Source organism: Phascolarctos cinereus, unplaced genomic scaffold, assembly GCF_003287225.1.
Source record: "Phascolarctos cinereus isolate Bilbo 61053 unplaced genomic scaffold, phaCin_HiC Scaffold_7;HRSCAF=346, whole genome shotgun sequence".
NCBI classification, from domain to species: Eukaryota; Metazoa; Chordata; class Mammalia; order Diprotodontia; family Phascolarctidae; genus Phascolarctos; species Phascolarctos cinereus.
The window spans coordinates 86,371,291-86,391,080 of record NW_027556180.1 but is presented as its reverse complement, the minus strand read 5'-3'; the positions used below and the strand labels follow the sequence as shown (position 1 = coordinate 86,391,080).

Sequence of the window (19,790 nt, the reverse complement as noted above, 5' to 3'; positions counted from 1 at the left end):
GAGGGGAGGACATCTGCGATATGTTGTCGAAGTTTCTTGCTTCTTCATTGTCGTCAGACCCGGTGCCGCCTTTGTTCAGAAAAGGGACCTGGAATAGCGAATGGACCTTGTTTCGCTGACTTTCATTAAGCTCCGAAAACTTCTTTTCCGCCTGGCTTGACTCCATCCTGTCCCCCCACCCCCCACCCCCAACCCCGGCCCCCTCAACCGACCGCGGTGGCTCGGGCCACTCTTTGCTACTGAGCTCGAGCTGGGGGGTGTGGGGGGGTCGGGGGTCGGGAGTGGGGGAAGGAGGGGGGAGCGAGTTGTGCTAGGCACTGCGCACGCGCACGCCGAGCGGGCCGGGGGGAGGAGAGAGGAGAGAGGTGGAGCTCGTTGGTCACTAGGTGGAAGGGGTGTCAGCTGCGAGCGCGAGCTCCCCCTCCCAGGGCCGTCAGGGTGGGGGGAAGGCGGTTGTCATGGCTCTCTCGAGGTTGGGCACGTGGTCGCTTCCTGCGGCCCCTCAGCCACGCTCTTCCTCGAGGACCTTTGGCCCGCCCGTGTCCCCGGGCATCACGGTCCGGTCTGGGCAGCTGGGCACTGTGGACGTGGGCATCGTTATTCCTGCACAGATAGGGACCAGAGGCCAGACCTCTCTCCTCTTCCCTGAGCCAGCGTAGAACTTGGCTCATTTATTTTTTCTCTCTTTGCTTTATTGGCAGGGATGATTCACTGGATTTGGGAATGAAGGTAGGGTGAACACAAAGGGTATCACCAAAACACTTTAACAAATAAAACACAACTATATCAACCATCAGAAAGGGACACGCCTTGTCTCCTGGACTTTAAAATGAAACACGTACCTAAGAATAATAATTGCAGCATTGTCCAGGTGTGAACAAACGGAAGCACAGAATTAGAGCTGGAAGAGGTTTCCATGGCATCCTTCAGCCTTTGCTTGAAGACTTCCAAGCATGGGAGCCGACACTTCTCCAGGCAATGTTTCACTCCTGGACTGCTCAGTGAGGAAGTGCTCCTTGACCTCAAACCTACATTTGCATCTTTTCAGCTGCTCCTGATTCTGCCCTCTGGGGCCAAATAGAATAACTCTAGTCCTTAAAATATACTTGAACATGGCCATCCTATCTTCTTTTCACTAGCCTAAACATAGCCAGTTCCTGCAACCCATCCTCATATTAACTCCAAGCCCTTCTTCATCCTGGTTACCTTCTTCTATAAACTTCAGCAAAGCAAATCCCAAGTCACCCATACACAAAATGTATATACCACCAAATTTGTGGCAGTATAACCCTTTAGGCCTGTAGTTGATTATAAATGATAGAAATAATCATAGGAAATGAACCTGTTCTTTCATTATAAAATTTCTGTCAAATGATAACATTCTTTTTTATTAGTCACGAAATAAAAATGTTAAACTAAATTAGCTGAAGAAGTTATTGTATGACACATACCTCATAAGCAGTTTTCCAACAAGTAAATTTGAATTTTAAATTTAAGCTAATCCAGTGAAGGGTTTTTTAAGAATATAAATAGGTCTTTTTTATTCTATTCCCTGAATTTGTGTTTAAATTTGATGTATTACATATTGCAATGCTAACTAGTTCTGTCTTCTTTCTTATTAGTGTTTCTGGGCATTTGCAATGTCATATGGAATAAATGTTACAGATGCAAATATAATTTGGAAAAACAGGAAAGAATAAAAATTAATTAAAACACTTTCCCTTATAGGTTTCTACCTACATTGAGATAATAATGCCATGGAAATTGATAGATATAAACAGTGTGCAAAACTTTAATATTTTTCATAATCTTAGGGCATGGGTTTCTATAATCAAAGTAATTGTAAATGCATTTGCAAACATCTTGTAAAAATACATTCTACAAAAACATTACATATCACAATTGGAACATTAAAAATACTGTCCTAGTTTGGAAGATAGATTTTTAACATCATGAAGGGGATATGGTTTCTTTATCCACATTAGGATATTCTTGAACATCAGAAGAAAACATCAGCTCTGAGGGGAAAAAAACCAAAAGATAGATCAATATTTAAAGTTGTTGCCCATTCCTAATGATTATTAATGCATATTTGGTTATAAGTCTTGAATACTGTTCACACGATGATACAAAGAATCTCCCCCAATACAGTAAGGAACTCTTACTGTAGTAGTTTAGTGTCCATTAAAAATTTGTAGTACCTATAATAACAACAACAACAACATAAAAATGAATAATATTGAAAGACTTAAAGAACTCTGATCAACACAGTGATTGACCATTATTCCCGAGGACCAATGATGAAGAATAACTTACCTCCTGAAAGAGATGGGTAAATATGCAGAATGAAACATATTTTAGGGTGTAGCCATTATATGCGAATGTGTTTTGTTTGACTATATTTGACTGTTTAAAAGGTTGGGACAGGTGGGAGGGAGAAAAAATGTTTGACGAAAAAAAATTAAAAACACGAATGTATGGTATCTGGTCTCATCTGAGCCCCAGCTACCACAAGGCAATCCTTTGTATTCCTCCCTAATTCTCTATTACAGTCTCCACAGTGCTTTTCCAAACCTCTTCTCTGTCCACTCCTGACCCACTCAGGGTGAAGAACCTTGCCTCACGTTTTATGGAAAAGTGAGCCATCTCTTCTTCCTTTCTCTGCATCTTGAAAACTCTTCACTTCATCCTCTATTCTCTCCACTTTTCCTTTGGTTACTAATGAAGAGGTGGCCCTTCTCACTAAAACCCTCTTTACATACCCTTGAATGCATCCCATTTGGTAGACTGCATCCACAATTATCCTCTATCGCTAATCTTTAATCTATCTCTACTGGCTTTCCTGATGTCTCATGTCTTTAAAAAAAAAAAACTTTCTCATTCCCTGGAGCTGTCATCTTCCCTTTCACAGACAAACTTCTAAAAAAAAATCCATTCACTTTCATTGCTTCCACTTCTTTTCCTCTCTTCTCATGCCTCACGCCTTTGCAATCTGACTCCTGAACCTCATCATTTAACTGAAACTGCTCTTTCCAAAGTTATCAATGATCTCCTTTTTTCATGAGTTTAACAAATACCAACAAGCATGCCAATATATGAAAAAAGAAGACAAGAGGATTATGTATGGAAATGTAAACCTCTATTATAGTCTGAGTTTCAAGAAAGCATTGAAAATGCCCTGCTTGTCTGTGTCTCTTGAAGTTTCTTATCTTTTCTGTATATCTTTTAACCCAAATCTGCCCCTCTCCCCGAGAAAAGAAATCCTCCCTTAGTAACAAATACATACAATTGAGAAAAATATACTGGGCCTATGATGAAAAATGCCAACTACCTCCAGAGAAAAAACTGGTGGAATTGGAATGCAGATCAAAGCATATTGGATTTTTTTTTTACTTTATTTTTCTTGGAGTTTTTTTCTGTCTTCTTTCACAACATGGCTAATATGGAAATATGTTTTGCATGACTGCACATGTATAACTTTATTGAATGGCTTGCCTTCTAAATGAAGGGGGAGGGAAGGGAGAATGGGAGAGAATCTGGAACTCAAAATTGTAAAAAATGGTTAAAAATTGTTTTTACATGTAATTGGAAAAATTATTAAAATTTAAAATACATAAATAAATTTAAGAAAAAAAGAAAAAATCAACACTATTACTCATGTATGAAAATAAAAGCCTCATTCTGGACCTCTAGTTCATTCACCTCTGCTAAGAGACAGGAGGCATGCTTCATCACTTTTATGAAGTCATGATTGGTCACTATATTGTTCAAAGTGCTAAAGTCTTTCAAAGTAATTTTTCTTTACATTATTGTGGTTGTTAAGTGAAACACTGTCCTGCTTCTGCTCATTCACTGCTCGTCAGAGTTTCTCTGAATCCCTCCCTTCCGTCATTTCTTATACACTCATTCACCACAATCTGTTCCACAAATGGGCACCCACCTTTTTAAGTCTCTGCTAGAACAATGAGTATCTTTACAAATAAGTCTGCATATATGGGTCCATTGCCTTCATCTTTGACCCTTATGGAGTATCTGCCTACTAGTGGGTCAAAGGGTTATGGGCAGCTTAATGCATTTGGGTTACGGTTCTAAATCTCCTTTCAGATGCTAGACTACCAACAGCAGTTCAGATGGCTTTTTCGTCGCTCTCGCCCTCCTTGAGTTCTGTACCGCATTTCGTACTGGTGACTCTTCTACTCTTTTCCCTTGCTTTTTGTTACTGTTGATGCCGCTGCGCTGTCTCGGCTTCCATCTTACGTATGCGACTGCCCCTTCTCAATCGCCTTCGCTGAATCTTCAACTATCATCCACATACTCTGAGTGTACCCCACGGCTCTGCTGTAGGCCCTCTCTTTTTCTCTCTACATATGTGACGTCCTGGGGGCCTCATCAGCGCCCGTGTCTTCACTTATCGCCTTGAGGCGACTGATTCTCAGTCTGTTCTGTTTATTTAGTGACAATCTCTTTCCTGACCTCCTGTCCCACATGAACAACTGCCTACTGGGAATTCTGAACACGATGTCCTGCGAGCGCCTCAAACTGAACGCGTTGAAAACAAAGTTTACTTTCTTCCTCCAGATAAGTGTGAGATGCGCTTAATTTTGCAACTCTCTAATGCACTTATCATGTGATATTTTACATTATAATTATCTGTATTATCTCCCACTACTAGCTGGTAAGCTCCATAAGGGAGCTTGTCATAAAATATATTATGTTCCTGAGCACACGGCACAATATTCCTGATGTAGGAAGGGTTTTAGAAATGCTTGTTGAAAGCAACAGGTCATCAGGAAAACGGAATCCTGAGTTCTATCATTACCATTCCCCATCCACCCCAATGTCCACCTCAGCATAGGTATTCCTCCAAGGCTCTGTCCTTGGCTCTCTTCCCTTCTCATACTCTCTCTCCTGGTGATCTCATTCATTCCCAAGGTTTCAACTATGACCTCTATCTGGCTAACTTACAAATCCACAATTCTGGACCTAGCTCCCTCCTGAGCTCTAAATTCTCATTTTTCACTGCTTACTGGATGTCACTACCTGGTTTAACTTGTTACTTGTTGACATATTATGCTTCTTGAGGGCTAGGCTCAGTACAGACTCTAGCACAATACCTTGCACATAATACACAGTCCATATATATTTATACTATTATTGTTGGATATTATCTGGCTTAACAATAACATATGTGATAAATGGTCAGTCACTAAGCATCTATTAAGCACCTACTATGTGCCAGGTACTTTGCCAAGTGCTGGGGATACAGAGAAAGGCAAAAGGCACCCCTCGCCCTGGAAAAGCCCACAATCTAATAAATGTAATGATGTTTGTGCAGCAGAAGCTACACGAGACCTTCAGTATTCTGAGACCTTCTTTATTCTGTTTCTTAAAGCACTGAATTAATGACAGTGAACTCTCAAGTTCAGAATTTGTCCTGAGAAAAATTATTAAATTATGTATAGATGAAGGTTTTTGAATAATTATGGAAATTCTAATGGCACCAATATTATCCTACACTGATCATGTGTCTTCATACCTTCACTGAGATCCATCTCTGGCCTATAAGACAAGAAAAGCCAAGACAGTCCAACCAGAAGAGCCACAACCAAGTTCACCACAATCCAGGGATGGAGAATTTGTTCTTCTGTACCTGCTGCCCTAAAAAAAGGATGAAGATACTTCTTGGAACTGTCTTTATTTTTGTACATACATACATTCTTATGAACTTAAAGAGTGCTTGGTGCAAATCCACCCCCACAAAAAAACCAAGAGGAAATTGAATAAAGGTTCAACTGTTAGGGGGTGAGATGGGGTGGGGTTGGGTCTAGATTTGTGACTTCATTGGTGCAGGAAACTCCTGACAGGAAAATTATCTGTACCAATGCAGATACATAAGTATTCTCTAAGTTATAATCTTCAAAGAGTGGTCTGGGACACTAAGGGGGTTACTGCCCCTTGCCTAGGGTCATAGAGCCAGTCTGGGTTAGAAGTGGGAATTTAGCCTTGCTCTTCCTGAGTTCAAAATTAGCCCTCTCACCACCACGCTCAGCTAGGTAGGCTGGCCCCTTGCTGATGAAGTTCTGGATCCTCACATGCCAGTCCCAAATCTGGCTAGCTATTATTATTATTAAAAAGCATTTAATTCAGTAAACACTACCATGAAGGCTCTCTTCCAACACGGTGTCTCCTGACCATCCACAACAGAAACTGCCTGGATCATAAACATCAGATAAAGCATAAAATAGTAAGATAGGTGCTTGTCAAAGGTCTTTGTCACTTGAATAAAGGGGATCCTTTGCTAAGTGCGAGTTTAGGAGGGGTTTCCTATAGAAGGTAGATTTTCCTGATGTTCCTGTTTGTGAATGACATCATGCTGTGAGTGTATCAAGCCCTGAGCACTGCAAAACCTCGTGAAACAAATTCGTAACCACTCAAAAGAATCAGTCCTCGACATTTACTTGAGATAAAACAAGTGGATGAAAAATACCCATTGCTCAGATTATGGCACACTGATGGATATCCAACTTCTAAAGCTTGGCCATTAGTGTTTATGAATGTGTGTGTGTTTCATATTATACACACACATACATTTATAGCTATATTTATATATTATACATTCACATCTATTTATCTGTGTGTGTGTATATACACAATGTAAAACATATATGAGTATATGTATATAAACATACATAACATACAGATATATATCCCCAGGTGTATATGTATATCTATAAATATATGTATACATACATGCACACACATATGTGTATATATACACTGTGGGAAAAAACCCAGTAAAAATGGATTATCTGAACCTAGAATAAGTATGAAGGCTAGATTGCCTTTGGAAATTTACAGAAGCCCCTTTCACGACTTCAAACTTTTCCCAGAAACAAACCCGTATTTTTAATGTCAACATTCTACCCTAGCATTTATATGGTCACGAGATAAAACACAACAAACTATGAAGGACTGAAAATAAGTATCACACAGAAGGCAATGAAGAGGTGTAGGAAGGATGCAACACAACAAATAAGGAACCTCAAAGAAGGATCAATTAATTAGTCAAGCAGCTTTAGTGAGCACCAATTCTGTACCAGCCCCTGGGATTACCAAGGCAAAAATGAAATCGTCCCTGTCCTCCTCCTCTAGGAAGAGATAATATGTACACATATAAATATATACAAGATAAATACAAGGTAGTTTTTGTGGGAAGGGATCAGTAAAGGCCCCACGCAGGAGATGGTCTCTGGGGTGAGTTTTGAAGAAAACTAAGAATTTTAAGAAAAACTAAGAAGTGAGGAAAGAGTACATTTCAGGCTTGGGGATTGTAGTTTGTCCTTCGTTCTCCAAGAGGACCATGACATCAGGAAGATGATTCCATGACTTTTAAGGGAGTTGGATTTAAGTGAGGAAGGGATGTGCAAAGCCACCAGCCTCACTTTTTCCTCTGCAGCCATCTGGGTCCAGTGGCCAGATACAGATCAGGGTGACTGGAGATGGCCCGGGATGCAGCAGGAGACCTTGGCCTTTTTAAACTAAGGTCTTTCCAAGTTCTTACTCTGACTGAGGCAATGCCCATTCAGTGATTAGAGCTGTTTAAGAAGTGAGCCTAGGGGGGCAGCTAGGTGGCACAGTGGATACAGCACCTGCCCTGAAGTCAGAAAGACCTGAGTTCAAATCTGGCCTCAGACCAAACACTTGACACTTCCTAGCTGTGTGACCCTGGGCAAGTCACTTAACCCTAGCTGCCTAAAAAACAAATAAATAAATAAATAAAAAGCCATACAGAGGATTTAAAAAAAAAAAAGAAGTGAGACTAGGGATGGCCCTTTTAATAAAAAAGAACCATATACAGACATACGTACACACACACACACACATATATATATATATACATGTACATATACATATATGTGTATATATGTATATATGTGTGTGTGAGGGCCGCACTTGAGACCCAGAGGACCACATGTGACCTGAGGCTGAAGGTTCCCTGCCCCTGTCCTAAATGTAGGAGAAAGATAGTGGAGTTTTAATGAGTAGGGAAGTGATGTGGTCAGACTTGTGAAGTCAGACAGGAAGATCACTTTATAGGGCAGTAATATGGAGGCTACGCTGAAGAGGGAAGGGACTTGAGGCAGAAAGATCAATTATGGAGCTATTGCAGTGATGCAATGTAATTTTAATTACAACTATGACTATAATTAATGAATGCCTCTAACTAGAAAGCCATTATGCACCATCATTTTTATGACTCATCATGAAAAGCACATTTACTTAAACAACCAGAATTATCAATGATGTGTTTTTAAGCATAATGGAGTGTGGAATGGAACCTTGTTGATTCTACCTTGATAATGTCTCTTTCATCTTTCCCCTTCTCTGCAGACAAAGCCATAATTTGAGAGCTTAATACACATTTCCAAAAGGAAGAAACTTCTTTAAAATTTCAGATGTATATGGCATAACTTAGTGATCGTCTAGTCCAAAAGCATAACTGCTACTGAGAAGGCCGAGATAATTCCAACCTCCGCATCCCATTACACTGCCCCCCCGCACAACCCCCCCCCGCCCCTTTTTTTCATCTGGACCTGTAATTTCATCGTTGTAGAGAACACCTAGTCAGGAAATTCCCTCTATTTATACAGACCAGTAACTCTTCTGTAACCTACAGTTTTAGAGATTTGCCTAGAACACTGAGAGATTAAATAAATGACTTGCCCTAAGGTCACACAGCCAGTATGTGTCAGAAGCAGGTTTTGAAAGCAAGTCTTTCTGATTCCAAGATCAACATTTCTACTATTTCATACTGCTTCTCACTGCCTTCATTATATAAGCCAAAATGAAGCTTTCTTGAATTTAGATACAGAAAAGAACAGTAAATGTAAAAGAATATTAATAACAATATTATTTCTACAACTACAGAAACTGTTAATGATTTCTTACCAGAGGCTACCATTAACTGATGCAGGTGTGTAAAGATGGATTCTGTCACTTGTCATCTGCTGGCTCAGAGACAAGGTAAGAGCAGCAAAATACACTAGAAAAAAACCCACAAACCTCAGATTATTAACACTATAAAATATAATTCAAATTGTTTTAAATTATTAATTATAACTAAAATTATTTAAAATTATTCAATATCAGTTTTTAATATTTTGACCAGGGTTTCTGTTTTCCCCTTCCCTTCCACAAAAGTCATTTTTTTTTGGTCATGGGACCACCAAAAAGAATGACTGCAAACTATTTTGTTTTTATCCTACACTGTAACAAATGTCTTTTAAGGTGCCTTACACTGACTGTAACTACTGCCTACAATCTAAATGGTTAAAGCCTCAAAATACACAAGGACCATATGAACAGCCTTTAAAAATAAAATAGACGTGGTTGGAAGAGAAAAGCAAGGAAACTCCATTATCCTTAAAGACACCATAGATAATTATGGTTCTCTTAGTAAACTACTTTACTTAGTAAATATAATCTGAAAAAAGTAATAATTTTATTTCTTCTTTGCCTATGCTTATTTCTTCCATTCCTTTTACTTGCTACACTGCTGTAGTTACTGTTTCTCTACAGCAGTATCAATTAATAATGGTGACAATGGACATCATCGCTTTATTCCTGAAATTATAAGAAAGGCCTCTAGTGTTTCTCCATTATATGCAATGCAAGCTCTTAGCTTTTAGAGACTATTTGCCATATTAAGGAGAGGTCCATTTATTCTTATGTTTTCGAGTGCTTTTAACTTAAAAGGGTGTTGTATTTTTGACAAAAACTTTCTGCATCAATTGATATAACTATGTGATTTTTAAAAATTATGTTTATTATCTTTATAATAGTGAACTAACCCTGTATTCCTAGTAGAAATCTAACTTGCTTGTAGTATATAATCTTTTAAATATTTTCTTGTATCCATTTAGTTGATATTTTGCTAAATATTTTTTGGATTGATATTCTTTTTTTTCTCTGATTTTCTATCTGGTTCGGGTATCAAGTACTTATCTCAAAAGGAATTTGGTAGGAGGCTATCTTTCCCTATTTTTGCAAACATTTATGTAAAACTGGAGTTAACTGTTCTTTGAATGTCTGGTGGAACTGATTTGTAAATCCATATGACCCTGGAGATTTTGTCCTTTTTGGGAGTTCATCTTTGACTTGTTCAACACTGCTTTCTGAAAATGGGTTATTTAAATTCATTATTTATTGTAACAGTCTGGACATATTTTTTCTATTATTTCTTATTTTATAGAATCACTGAGTTTACTTCATTCTGTTTTTCAGGGAGTCAAATATTTGGGTAAGATTTTTCTATCTTTGGTCCTAAGCTTTTTATTCTCCTTCCAATGGTTTCCCCCTTAAGAGCTGTAATTTCACTTATAATTTCATTTTTTATGTCTTGCATTTCTTCTAGCCACTCTTGGAGTCCTTGAGCCCAAATTGTTCTTATCTCTCAGGCTCTATTTGTATTGGTTGTCAAGTTACTCTGTTCTTTTGGATTGACCTCATGGGCCTCTCTTAACCTGGACTTCTTCAATGTGTTTTCAGAAAATTAAAATTGACCCTATATCATTTTTAATTGATCCTAGTTACAATTAATTGATTTTGTCCTGTAACTGCTTAAGTCATGGTTTCTTGTTTCTGAACTTGGTTCAGATTTCAGCTGGTCTGTAATGGGGTTAGGTTTAGAAATCCTGTTCTCTTGCTAATTACTATCCAATCCTCGCCTCAAGGAATTTAGATGACCTTGGGAGAAGCACGTGAACACAAGGGAGTTGGGTCTAGTATCTTTTACATCACCAAGCTGTCCTTCAAGGATGTCTGCTTGGTTATCCAAGGGGATACCTGTTATCTTTTGACCTTGCACCTAGACTCAAAACAATTAACATTTCTTAGTCTCAGGAGGGAAGGAAGGGGTCGTTGCTAGCCCCTCATCACCAAACTTCCAACTAATCATATTGTTCCCTGTGCCTCAGCTCTGTAATCAATCGTGCTGCCCTCAACCCCATGATGTCACCTACCCTCTTCTGTTCTTTGTTCTGTACTCCCCAAGACTTCCAAAAGGGGAGCTGTCCTTCTGCTAGGGGTCTTCGGCCAAAGGCAGAGCCAGTGACCCTTTTATTGGCAGGCGGCATGCCCCTGCTAGTAAATGTTATCTTATGTGGAGAAATGTGCCTCAGTTTACTTTTGTTAAATTTTACTTGCGGCAATTTGGTGTGTCCTCTAGACAAGGCCTCAACTAGAAGCTATAAATGGCACTGCTTGTAGGCCTCCTGCAAGGCCCTGACTTCTAGGAATGAATTGTTGCTCCACTCTTCTGTGGTGGCTTGAAAAGGAGAACTGATGTCAGGCCTCTTCTAGAGACCTCCATACTCTGGCATGGGCGGCTTGGAAGCTGCTTATTTCTTGCTGTGGCTCCTGCCCAGGGTGCTTGGGCAGTGCCCTGGCTTCCTCTGCTTCCTGCTGGTTCTGGAGTGGGTTCTCTAGTGCTGTAATGGCCCTATCTTGTGTTACGGCTCCGGTGAGGCCTAACAGGGCACACTAGCTTTACACCCCAAGTAAGCATGTATTGTGGTCCTGTCTCGCTTCGCCTTGAACCATGGGCTCACTCTCTGCTGCTCCAGCAGCTTTCTGAGATTCTGTGACATTAAGTGACTTGTTCAGGGTCATCAGAAATGTGTTTGTCAGAGGCAGGACTGGAACCCAGGGCTTCTTAACTCAAAGGCAGCTTCCTACCCACTAAGCTACTTTGAATCTTGAAGAATACCACAAAGAATATTATATATGTATATGCAATACTTACAGAACACAAATAATACTTAATACATACACATATACATTACAACCCCCCCCCCAGTTCCTCCCCCCAATGATCTATTCCTACTTGACAGTTAGGATTCCTCTTAAATGGAAGCAACCTACTTAACATGAAAACTCAAACTGCTTTTGCAATTCAGTACTAAAAAAGTTTAGAGTCTTACATAGGTGGTAATGGTACCTCTTTAACCTTTACTTACAGAAAGAAGCCAAAGCTGTTGGGTCCAGGGCAAGAAAACTTCGAAATGCTACTGATGTTTTAGCAAAATCGATCCTACAAATGGGAAAGTTTCTTGTCACAATGTAGTAGAAAACTGTTCTTATAGAAATTCTCTGTCCTGTAAATAATTTGGTCTTCCTGCAATGCTACTGCATATGCTAAATTCAGTTAATAAGTATTAAATACCCACAGTGTGCAAAGCACTGTCACCCATGTTCTCCTAATGCTCTCTCCCACACTCCCACAAATCCTTTTAGTTCAAACAGCAGATATAGACTTGGCTACAAACATCTGTCAGATAACACACTTTGGGACTTAGGAGCACCAGAAGGCAAAAAGAAAATTTAAAAGACCCTCACAATAGGCTCCTCAGAATTTAATTATCTATAAAATATTGATTAGTCTCTCTGCCTTCTTGCCAAAGACCTCTTATTATTTTTCATTTCTCTAGGCTAAAATAATACAAAAACCTATTCACTTAAAATTATTGAAAGTTTTTATTCTCCAGACTCTCTATTGTTCCCATACTTGTCCCTCAAAAAGGGTGACAGAAAGTGGGTTTTTTAATATCAAATGAAAAACTGCATTGTTGTTTTATGGCCTATTTTCCTAAACATCCAAACAGGGGCACTGAAACATTATAGCCATGACACTGCTCCTTGATGATGGAAAACTTCAGTGGCTCTACAGTTATCTTACCTGTCAAAGGCTGAAATTGTGCTTAGAGCCAGAAGCAGGTAGAGGAGACTCTGAGTAGGATAAGCTAAGGTCTTGTACTGCTGCAGGAAGTTGGAGAGATCAGACAATTGTTCTCCTGCTAGAACATAAATTACAACAACATTCCACACAGCATAGCCAGCAAGGAAGCCGTGAGAAAAGAGACCAATCGTCCTAGATGGGGGGAAAAAAGGATTCAAAATTATTACAAATGACTCATCGCAAAGAAATAACTCAGTGTTTTTGTGTTTCTTTGTAAACCCGGCACTTGGCATACTGCTTCACATATAGTAAGTGCTTCAAAAGTATTTGCTGACTAACACAAAGTGGCTTTGCACCTGCACATAAAAACAAAATCATATTTTTAAAAAGAAAGATACAATTTTTTTTCTATAGTAATTGGAATTCCGTAACTATAACAGTGGAATTTTCATTATCTTAGATAGGCCAACCTTTATTTAATTCTAATTCAATAATGAGAAATTATTGTCTACCTGGATACTATTTGAAAACTGCCAACAGTGTAAAAGGCTTTGAACAAGCTAAAAGATGCAAGCTATTTGCAGTTACTGGCACTGGTTTCACATTCCTTTGCAGAAAAAACTCAATGCAGCTACCTGAAGCTTCGGTGTACTGATAGGGCAACATCCCTGGTTGTCCATGAAGGCTTTATATCCATTAGCATATCAGTGTTTTCAGTGGTTTTAATTAATTCAGACCGGTCAGCAGCCTGGAATCGTCCTAGCAATATAACAATTATTGCAAATGAAATGAAGCATTCACAGTTATTTTTGCTGTCCTACAACAAATAAAAACTGAGAAAATGTTTAATTTACTACTTTTTTACCTAGAGAAACACTATCAATCAATTCTTGTTTCAGAAGGCCATTTATATTTTGACTATTTAAAAAATTATATATATGTATATGCATATATATATAATAAAATATAGCCCCAAATGAGATAAATATTATTATTGTTGTTAATAATAAAAATAAGAATACTTTTTAGAAATCACAGCCAGTGTACTTAGCACAGTGGCTAGCCTGGTCTACAGAAGGCACTCTGTAAATTCTTGTTGATCCCTATGGACATATTCATACTGTATAAGCTTTTCTTAAATGCTATAACCTTTTTTTCAGGAGGACTTTGGAGGAACAACGGCTGAATGCCTCTTCCCTCTGTCAGCAGAGAATAAGCCACCCAGGCCTTCTTATCCTGTCTGACTCTTGTCTGTCTTCTTCCATACACTCTTCACAGGCACACACCCACCATGTCGGAGCCTTTCTAGATGTTGTGGAAATCAGACAATCTGTTATCCCTCCATGTTGCCTCTTAAGTCACCCACCTCCCTTGCCAGTCGTCTACTTCTTCCAAGTTATTCTTTACGCCACTTCTTAGCCACAATTTATCATTATAAATATGCTGTGGCCTACTCTGGATATGTTAGCCGCCCTTTGGGCAGCAACCCTCAGTCCTGTTTTATTAAGAATGTGCAATATATCACAATCAAAGGAAAATATAACTGCACGTTCTATTTTGATTTAATGTGCTACTATCATCAGCTATATTACACAAAAGTTGACAACGGAAACACACAATTACTTACTGCTTTTTTCTACAAATACTTTGTCCACAGGATGGCTAACACCTATGGGTGCAGTGAACACTGAAGGCTGCTGCCCTGGATGGTTTTGCTCATCAGCAATTATGTCCTCATCTTCTACTCCTAGCTCGTTGGCATAGTGCAATCCTGTCGGCTGGCTTCTCCTATAATTCAGTAGCAGGATGAGAATGCAGATATGGTTATCAAACCTTTATCAAAGGAGAAGTAAACCTTCTCCCCCCAAAATGTACATTTAGAAATATTTAATTATGTGAACATTTAATATGCAAAAATTGTATATTTCTTATTCTGGTTAAATATCTTATCAGTAGGATAGTAATGCTTTAATTGCTAAGGGCCTTGCCACCATCTGAATGGTAGGCCAGCCATGCTTCATTCCTCACCAGGCTATGCTTCTAACTCTCTGGACTTTTCTATCATAACTCCGCTTCCTTCAGGGTCTGGGGCCTTTTCACCCAGGACCAACCCACTCTTGTGCTGCACTGGTGAGCATCCATTTGGGGGGCAGGCCCAGGCTGACCGTGCTTCATCAGCTGCCTCTATAAACGGGAGCTGTTCTTATCGAGCAATGAACAATCACTGCTAACTACTCTGTGCCAGGCAGCGATTAAATAACAGGGGCACAGTTGTGAGTATGAACCATGTTCTACTGCAGACACCCGCCATGTCCACAGAGAAGTAAATACCAAACAGTAACTGGAGGGTGAGAAAACAGCACCATCAAGGTTGGGGGGGGGGAGTGGTCAGGAAGAGCTCCTTGAAGGAGATGGCATTTGAATGATACTTGAAGGGAATCCAGTGTTCCAAGAGTTGGAGAAGAGGAGGGAAGATCATACTGAACCATCCTAGATCTAGAGGAGAAAAAAAGCACACAGGTGGGAGACTGTATACAGGAAACAGCAGGTAGGTTTGGCTAGAGGGTAGAGTGCTCGAGGGGAAGTAAACGGTAATCAATCTAGTTAAAATAGCCTGGAATCAGATCTTGAAAAGTTTAAATGCCAAGGAGAGGACTTCATATGTTATCTTCTACTTGGCAATAGGGAGCCACTGAAACTTACTGAGCAGGGGAGTGACAGCAGGCCTACTCATTATAGGAATCTCGATCTGGATCCTACAATGCTACTTCCTGATGGCTCTCAGCAGCTGCTGCCAAACTCCTCTCAGTGGTTTCCCTTCCAGAATGAAGCCACCAGAAAGAGAAGTGGAGTAGGAGTCAGAGGACTTTGTTCTGAGTTCTATTTCTACCTCTCAGGAGGTATGGGACCTTGGATAAATCACTGGACCCTCCTGGCCTCAGTTCCCTTATCTAGGCAATAAAGCAGATGCACCAAAACAGGAAAGGTTCTCTGGGATTAGAAAAGGCAGGAAATGTCCTTAGCTTCCAAGAAGGAAGGACAGTAGAGCCTGCCAATAATGAGCTGATTTCAACTTTGTAATCACAGAATTTACGCCCTGAAGACTGTAGGGCCAAAGACCTCGAGGTGGAAGGGACCTCATGGGTTCTCTTGTCCAATCCCCTCATCTCAGAAATAAGATAGTGAGGCCTGAAGGATTTAAAAACCCCGAATCTCAAGGTTCCTCAACTTGCCACAGAGCATTTAATACTTATCTGGTGACCTCAAACACCTCAATAAGAATACTATGTTGTAATTATCAGCTTCACATACCCAACAGTGATGAGTACTGCTAGGTAGAAAGATCATGACAAAATAACAAAGGTATAGATAGAAAGACATATACACACACATGTATATATACACACACATACGTAATATGTAGCTCTTAGAGATATTATAGATATATGTTCTATTGATATCTATATAGTGCTTTACTGCTACAAAGTGCTTTCAAACATATTAACTCACTGGATCCTCATGGTCCCGCCTATGCAGCAGGAGTGGTAATTCACATTTCTAAAACATTTTAAGGTTCCTCACAACAACCATGTAAAGTGAACAGAGAAGGTAGTATTAGCCCCATTTCAGGGATAAGGAAAGTGAGACTCAGAGAAATTAAATGATTTACCCAAAGTGATAGAACTGGTACTCAAATGTATTTCTTCTGATTCCCTCAGAAGGTAGATGGTGGAGTGGGAGACAGAAACAGCTAGAATGACCAATGAGTTCACAATTGCACCCCAAAGAAATTCTACTAACCCAGTCATTCTTATATGATTTCCTCAGGACTGGTGTATTCAAAGGTGCCATAATTTGTGTATCTGTAAAAGGCTTCAGCCTCCCTTAGCCTATATGATAGAAATACTCACAGAGCTTACCTATCTTAGGCCACACCTGAATAATTACTGGTCTACAGCTCTGGATGAAGCCAATTTCACCAATTATAGTTAGATGTGCAATTTTATATCCCAAAACCAGCACAAGATTAGGATCTAAGGGTGGTGGTAAAGTGGAATCACGTGTCCTCCTATATTTTCTTTTGTGAGGATTCCAGCAGTTATTTAAGTGCTATTAATAAATCAAGTAATTAAATTAGAGGCGGGTATGATACTGTTATCCGTTCTCTGAGATTCAGAATCAGACTAATATAATAATAGATTATTCATCCCAGAAAAGTTAAATGCACTTATTGAGACAAGGGACTAGAATGTTCAACAGATTTTTGCTAACATATAATTTACATGTTACTAGAAAAATCATGACAAAAAATGTTAAGATTCTAAAACAAAGCTGACTTAGAAAAGCATCATAATGTGATAGAAAGAATACTAGCTTAGGAGTTAGGACACCTGGGATCCAATCTAAACCCTACTATTAAATAGGTGGGTAAAGCAGGACAAGTCACTCTCTGGGATTCAGCTTTATCTGCAAAATTGAGGGGCTAAGGTCCCTTTCAATTCTTAAAAGTATGATTCTACATCAATACAGATAGCAGATAGAGTACTGAGCTCAAGTCCAACTTCATACACTCACCAGCCTGTGACATCAGACAAATAATTTAACCTTTCTCTGTTTTCTCATCTGTAAAATGGGAATAATAATAATACTTGGCTTACAGGGTTACTGTGAGACAGTGTATAGGAAGCACTTTTCCAGCCTTAAAGTACTATGTCAATGTGAGCTATTATTAATAGATAAAACTTCAAATAGGAAAAACAATGATACAAGAATCCCAATATACTCTCCCATATTACTAATAAATTAAGAAAAATTATTACTCTTTGCTGATGGATAAATTAGTGCAGCTAGGTGATACAGTCAACAGAATGCTGGTCTTAAAATCAGGAAAATAATCTTTATGAGTTCAAATCTGGCCTCAGATACTTCTGAGCTATGTGACCCTGGGCAAGTCACTTCACCCTGTTTGCCTCAGTTCCTTATTTGTAAATTGAGCTGGAGAAGGAAATGGCAAACCCCTCCAGTATCTCTGCCAAGAAAACCCCCAATGGGGTCACAGACAGTCAGACGTGACTGACAACGACTAAACAACAATGACAACAAAAGACCAATTACGGCTCCTACAGGATAGGGGTCTGGAACACGTCTGGCTTGCCCAGGAGGCATCTCTTCACACGGCGCTGCTAGGGAGCCGCTTCTGGGGCTAGCAGAGACTGGCTGCAGGGACATTTGGTTGCTACTTCTGGGCAACTAACCACGTAGTGAAGAAGAGGCTCCCTGATTGACTTTTGAGGCTTTCCAAAAGGCTGTCAGCTTGCTACTCTTTGCCTCCTTATCCTCAGCTGTGCTCTGGTGGTATGACGGCATACGGCGAGGGAAGGACGACCGAGGCTTTTCCTCTTCTGAGGGAAATGGGTCTGAGTCCTTAGCCTTTTTATTTGCTCCCTAACGTGCCTGGGAGCGTGAGACACAACGATCCAAGGCACTGAGGCGGAATGTTGCCACCAGCCTAGCACTGACACCCCGAGGACAAGGAACGACCTTCAAGAGTGACCTTCAGGAAGGATTCACGTAGCAGCCACGCTGAATCTGGACATGAACTTGGTGGGACCAATGATACAAAGAAACTGAGCTCAGTTTTGAGCCTACTTCCCCAAAGACCAATATGATATTGGGGAGAAGGTATTCCAGAGGTATTGGGAAAAGGTTTGTCTGTCTGCTCTTGCTCCATTTTTTTTTACATTTAAGTTATATTTTATTTTTCTCAATTACATTCAAACAAAAATTTTTAACATTTTTTTTAAAACATTTTGAGCTACATATTTTTTCTTTTCCCTCTCTTGTTGTGCTTGTGAAATAAATATCCTTCTATAAAAGCCAGCAGATGTTTGAATAGAACAAGGATATTAGTCACTGGTCCCCTATCAAACTGGACAATACAGCTGGTGAGGGTTCACACCATCCACACCCTCAGGGTTTACCAGGCCTGACTTGGTAAAGGCGCCAAAGTATACTTTTTACATCTGTTAAAAAAAAATCACACTTTGGGAGCTTTAATGCATACTAAAATTCCAAACAAAATTAATTATTGAATTAATAGGATGAGTGGAGTAGAAGGGGTTTTAGAATTTGAGGGTCTAGTTTACACGAAAGCTCTTATTGGCTACATTTGCTATTTTAAGCATCATATAAAAATGTAAATTAAAATCTGAGAACTCATTTTCTCAACTGTTTACTTTCTCTGAATGTAACACTAGGGTCGTTTTATTGCTATCCTTATCCTAGAGGGGAAAAATATATGATTTTGTTAGTGATCAATAAGATGCCACAATTTGGGAGCTCAGGACACAACATCAGGTATTCGTGGAGTACATTCGGGGACCCAAATAAACTCTCACTTTGTTCTCTTTCGAGGTTTTCGAGTGACAGCTTCCTCAGCTTGCTCCAAATCCATGCCATTTTCATTTAGAAGTGGAGATGGATTAGGTGTGCTCTTTTGGGTGAAAGATGTCTCCGATTCTGAAAATTAAAATAAAGCAACATAAATTTATGATCTTCAAACTGTTATTAAAATTAATTTAATTAAAATTACTGTTTGCTTTGCTGCTGCACACTGAGGACCATGGGACCTTTCCATCTGAAACTTTCCACAGGTGGTGTTACCCCCCACTAGAAGGGGAGCTCCTTGAAGGCAAGGACTGTCTTAAGTTTATGTTTGTGTATTTGGCAAAGTGCCTTTGCACACAGTAAGTGCTTAATAAATGCTTTATCCATTCATTCCTTCAAAATCTATACCTGAGACTTAAAAATAAATTACAAAAATTATAATAAAGAATATTCTATAAATCATAACTAGGGCAAAGAAAATTCTTTTTTGCTATCTGTTAAATTTTGATACTTTAATAACCATATGCTTTTTAACTTTTTAACTTTTTTTGATCCAGAACTGTGATTTCATTGGTGAACAGAACTTTCAGGGAGGAAACTCCCTCCCAGTGCATATCTGCAAGTTTGAGTCTTAGAAAGTCACTTGCTTCACTAAAGGCTAAGTAAC

The 19,790-nt window shown here is 39.4% G+C and overlaps 2 protein-coding genes across 4 annotated transcripts in view; both read right to left on the bottom strand.

Moving 5' to 3' along the window:
* The window catches only part of CATSPERT (catsper channel auxiliary subunit tau), a 105,867-nt gene extending 105,390 nt beyond the window's left edge, over positions 1–477 (bottom strand). The window contains 1 exon segment of the mRNA XM_020970540.2: positions 2–477. Within this exon segment, the coding sequence (XP_020826199.2) occupies positions 2–166 (165 nt within the window). The 5' untranslated portion in view covers positions 167–477.
* Positions 478–1,768: 1,291 nt separating this feature from the next.
* The window catches only part of TMEM237 (transmembrane protein 237), a 33,642-nt gene continuing 15,620 nt past the window's right edge, over positions 1,769–19,790 (bottom strand). For all 3 annotated transcript variants that reach the window (XM_020970679.2, XM_020970687.2, XM_020970697.2), the window contains exons 6-13: positions 19,135–19,255; positions 14,364–14,524; positions 13,372–13,495; positions 12,737–12,928; positions 12,018–12,091; positions 8,950–9,043; positions 5,537–5,658; positions 1,769–2,018 (exon numbers count right to left, since the gene is read on the bottom strand). In XM_020970679.2, the coding sequence (XP_020826338.1) occupies positions 1,951–2,018; positions 5,537–5,658; positions 8,950–9,043; positions 12,018–12,091; positions 12,737–12,928; positions 13,372–13,495; positions 14,364–14,524; positions 19,135–19,255 (956 nt within the window). In that variant the 3' untranslated portion in view covers positions 1,769–1,950. The remainder of the gene's footprint in view (positions 2,019–5,536; positions 5,659–8,949; positions 9,044–12,017; positions 12,092–12,736; positions 12,929–13,371; positions 13,496–14,363; positions 14,525–19,134; positions 19,256–19,790) is intronic.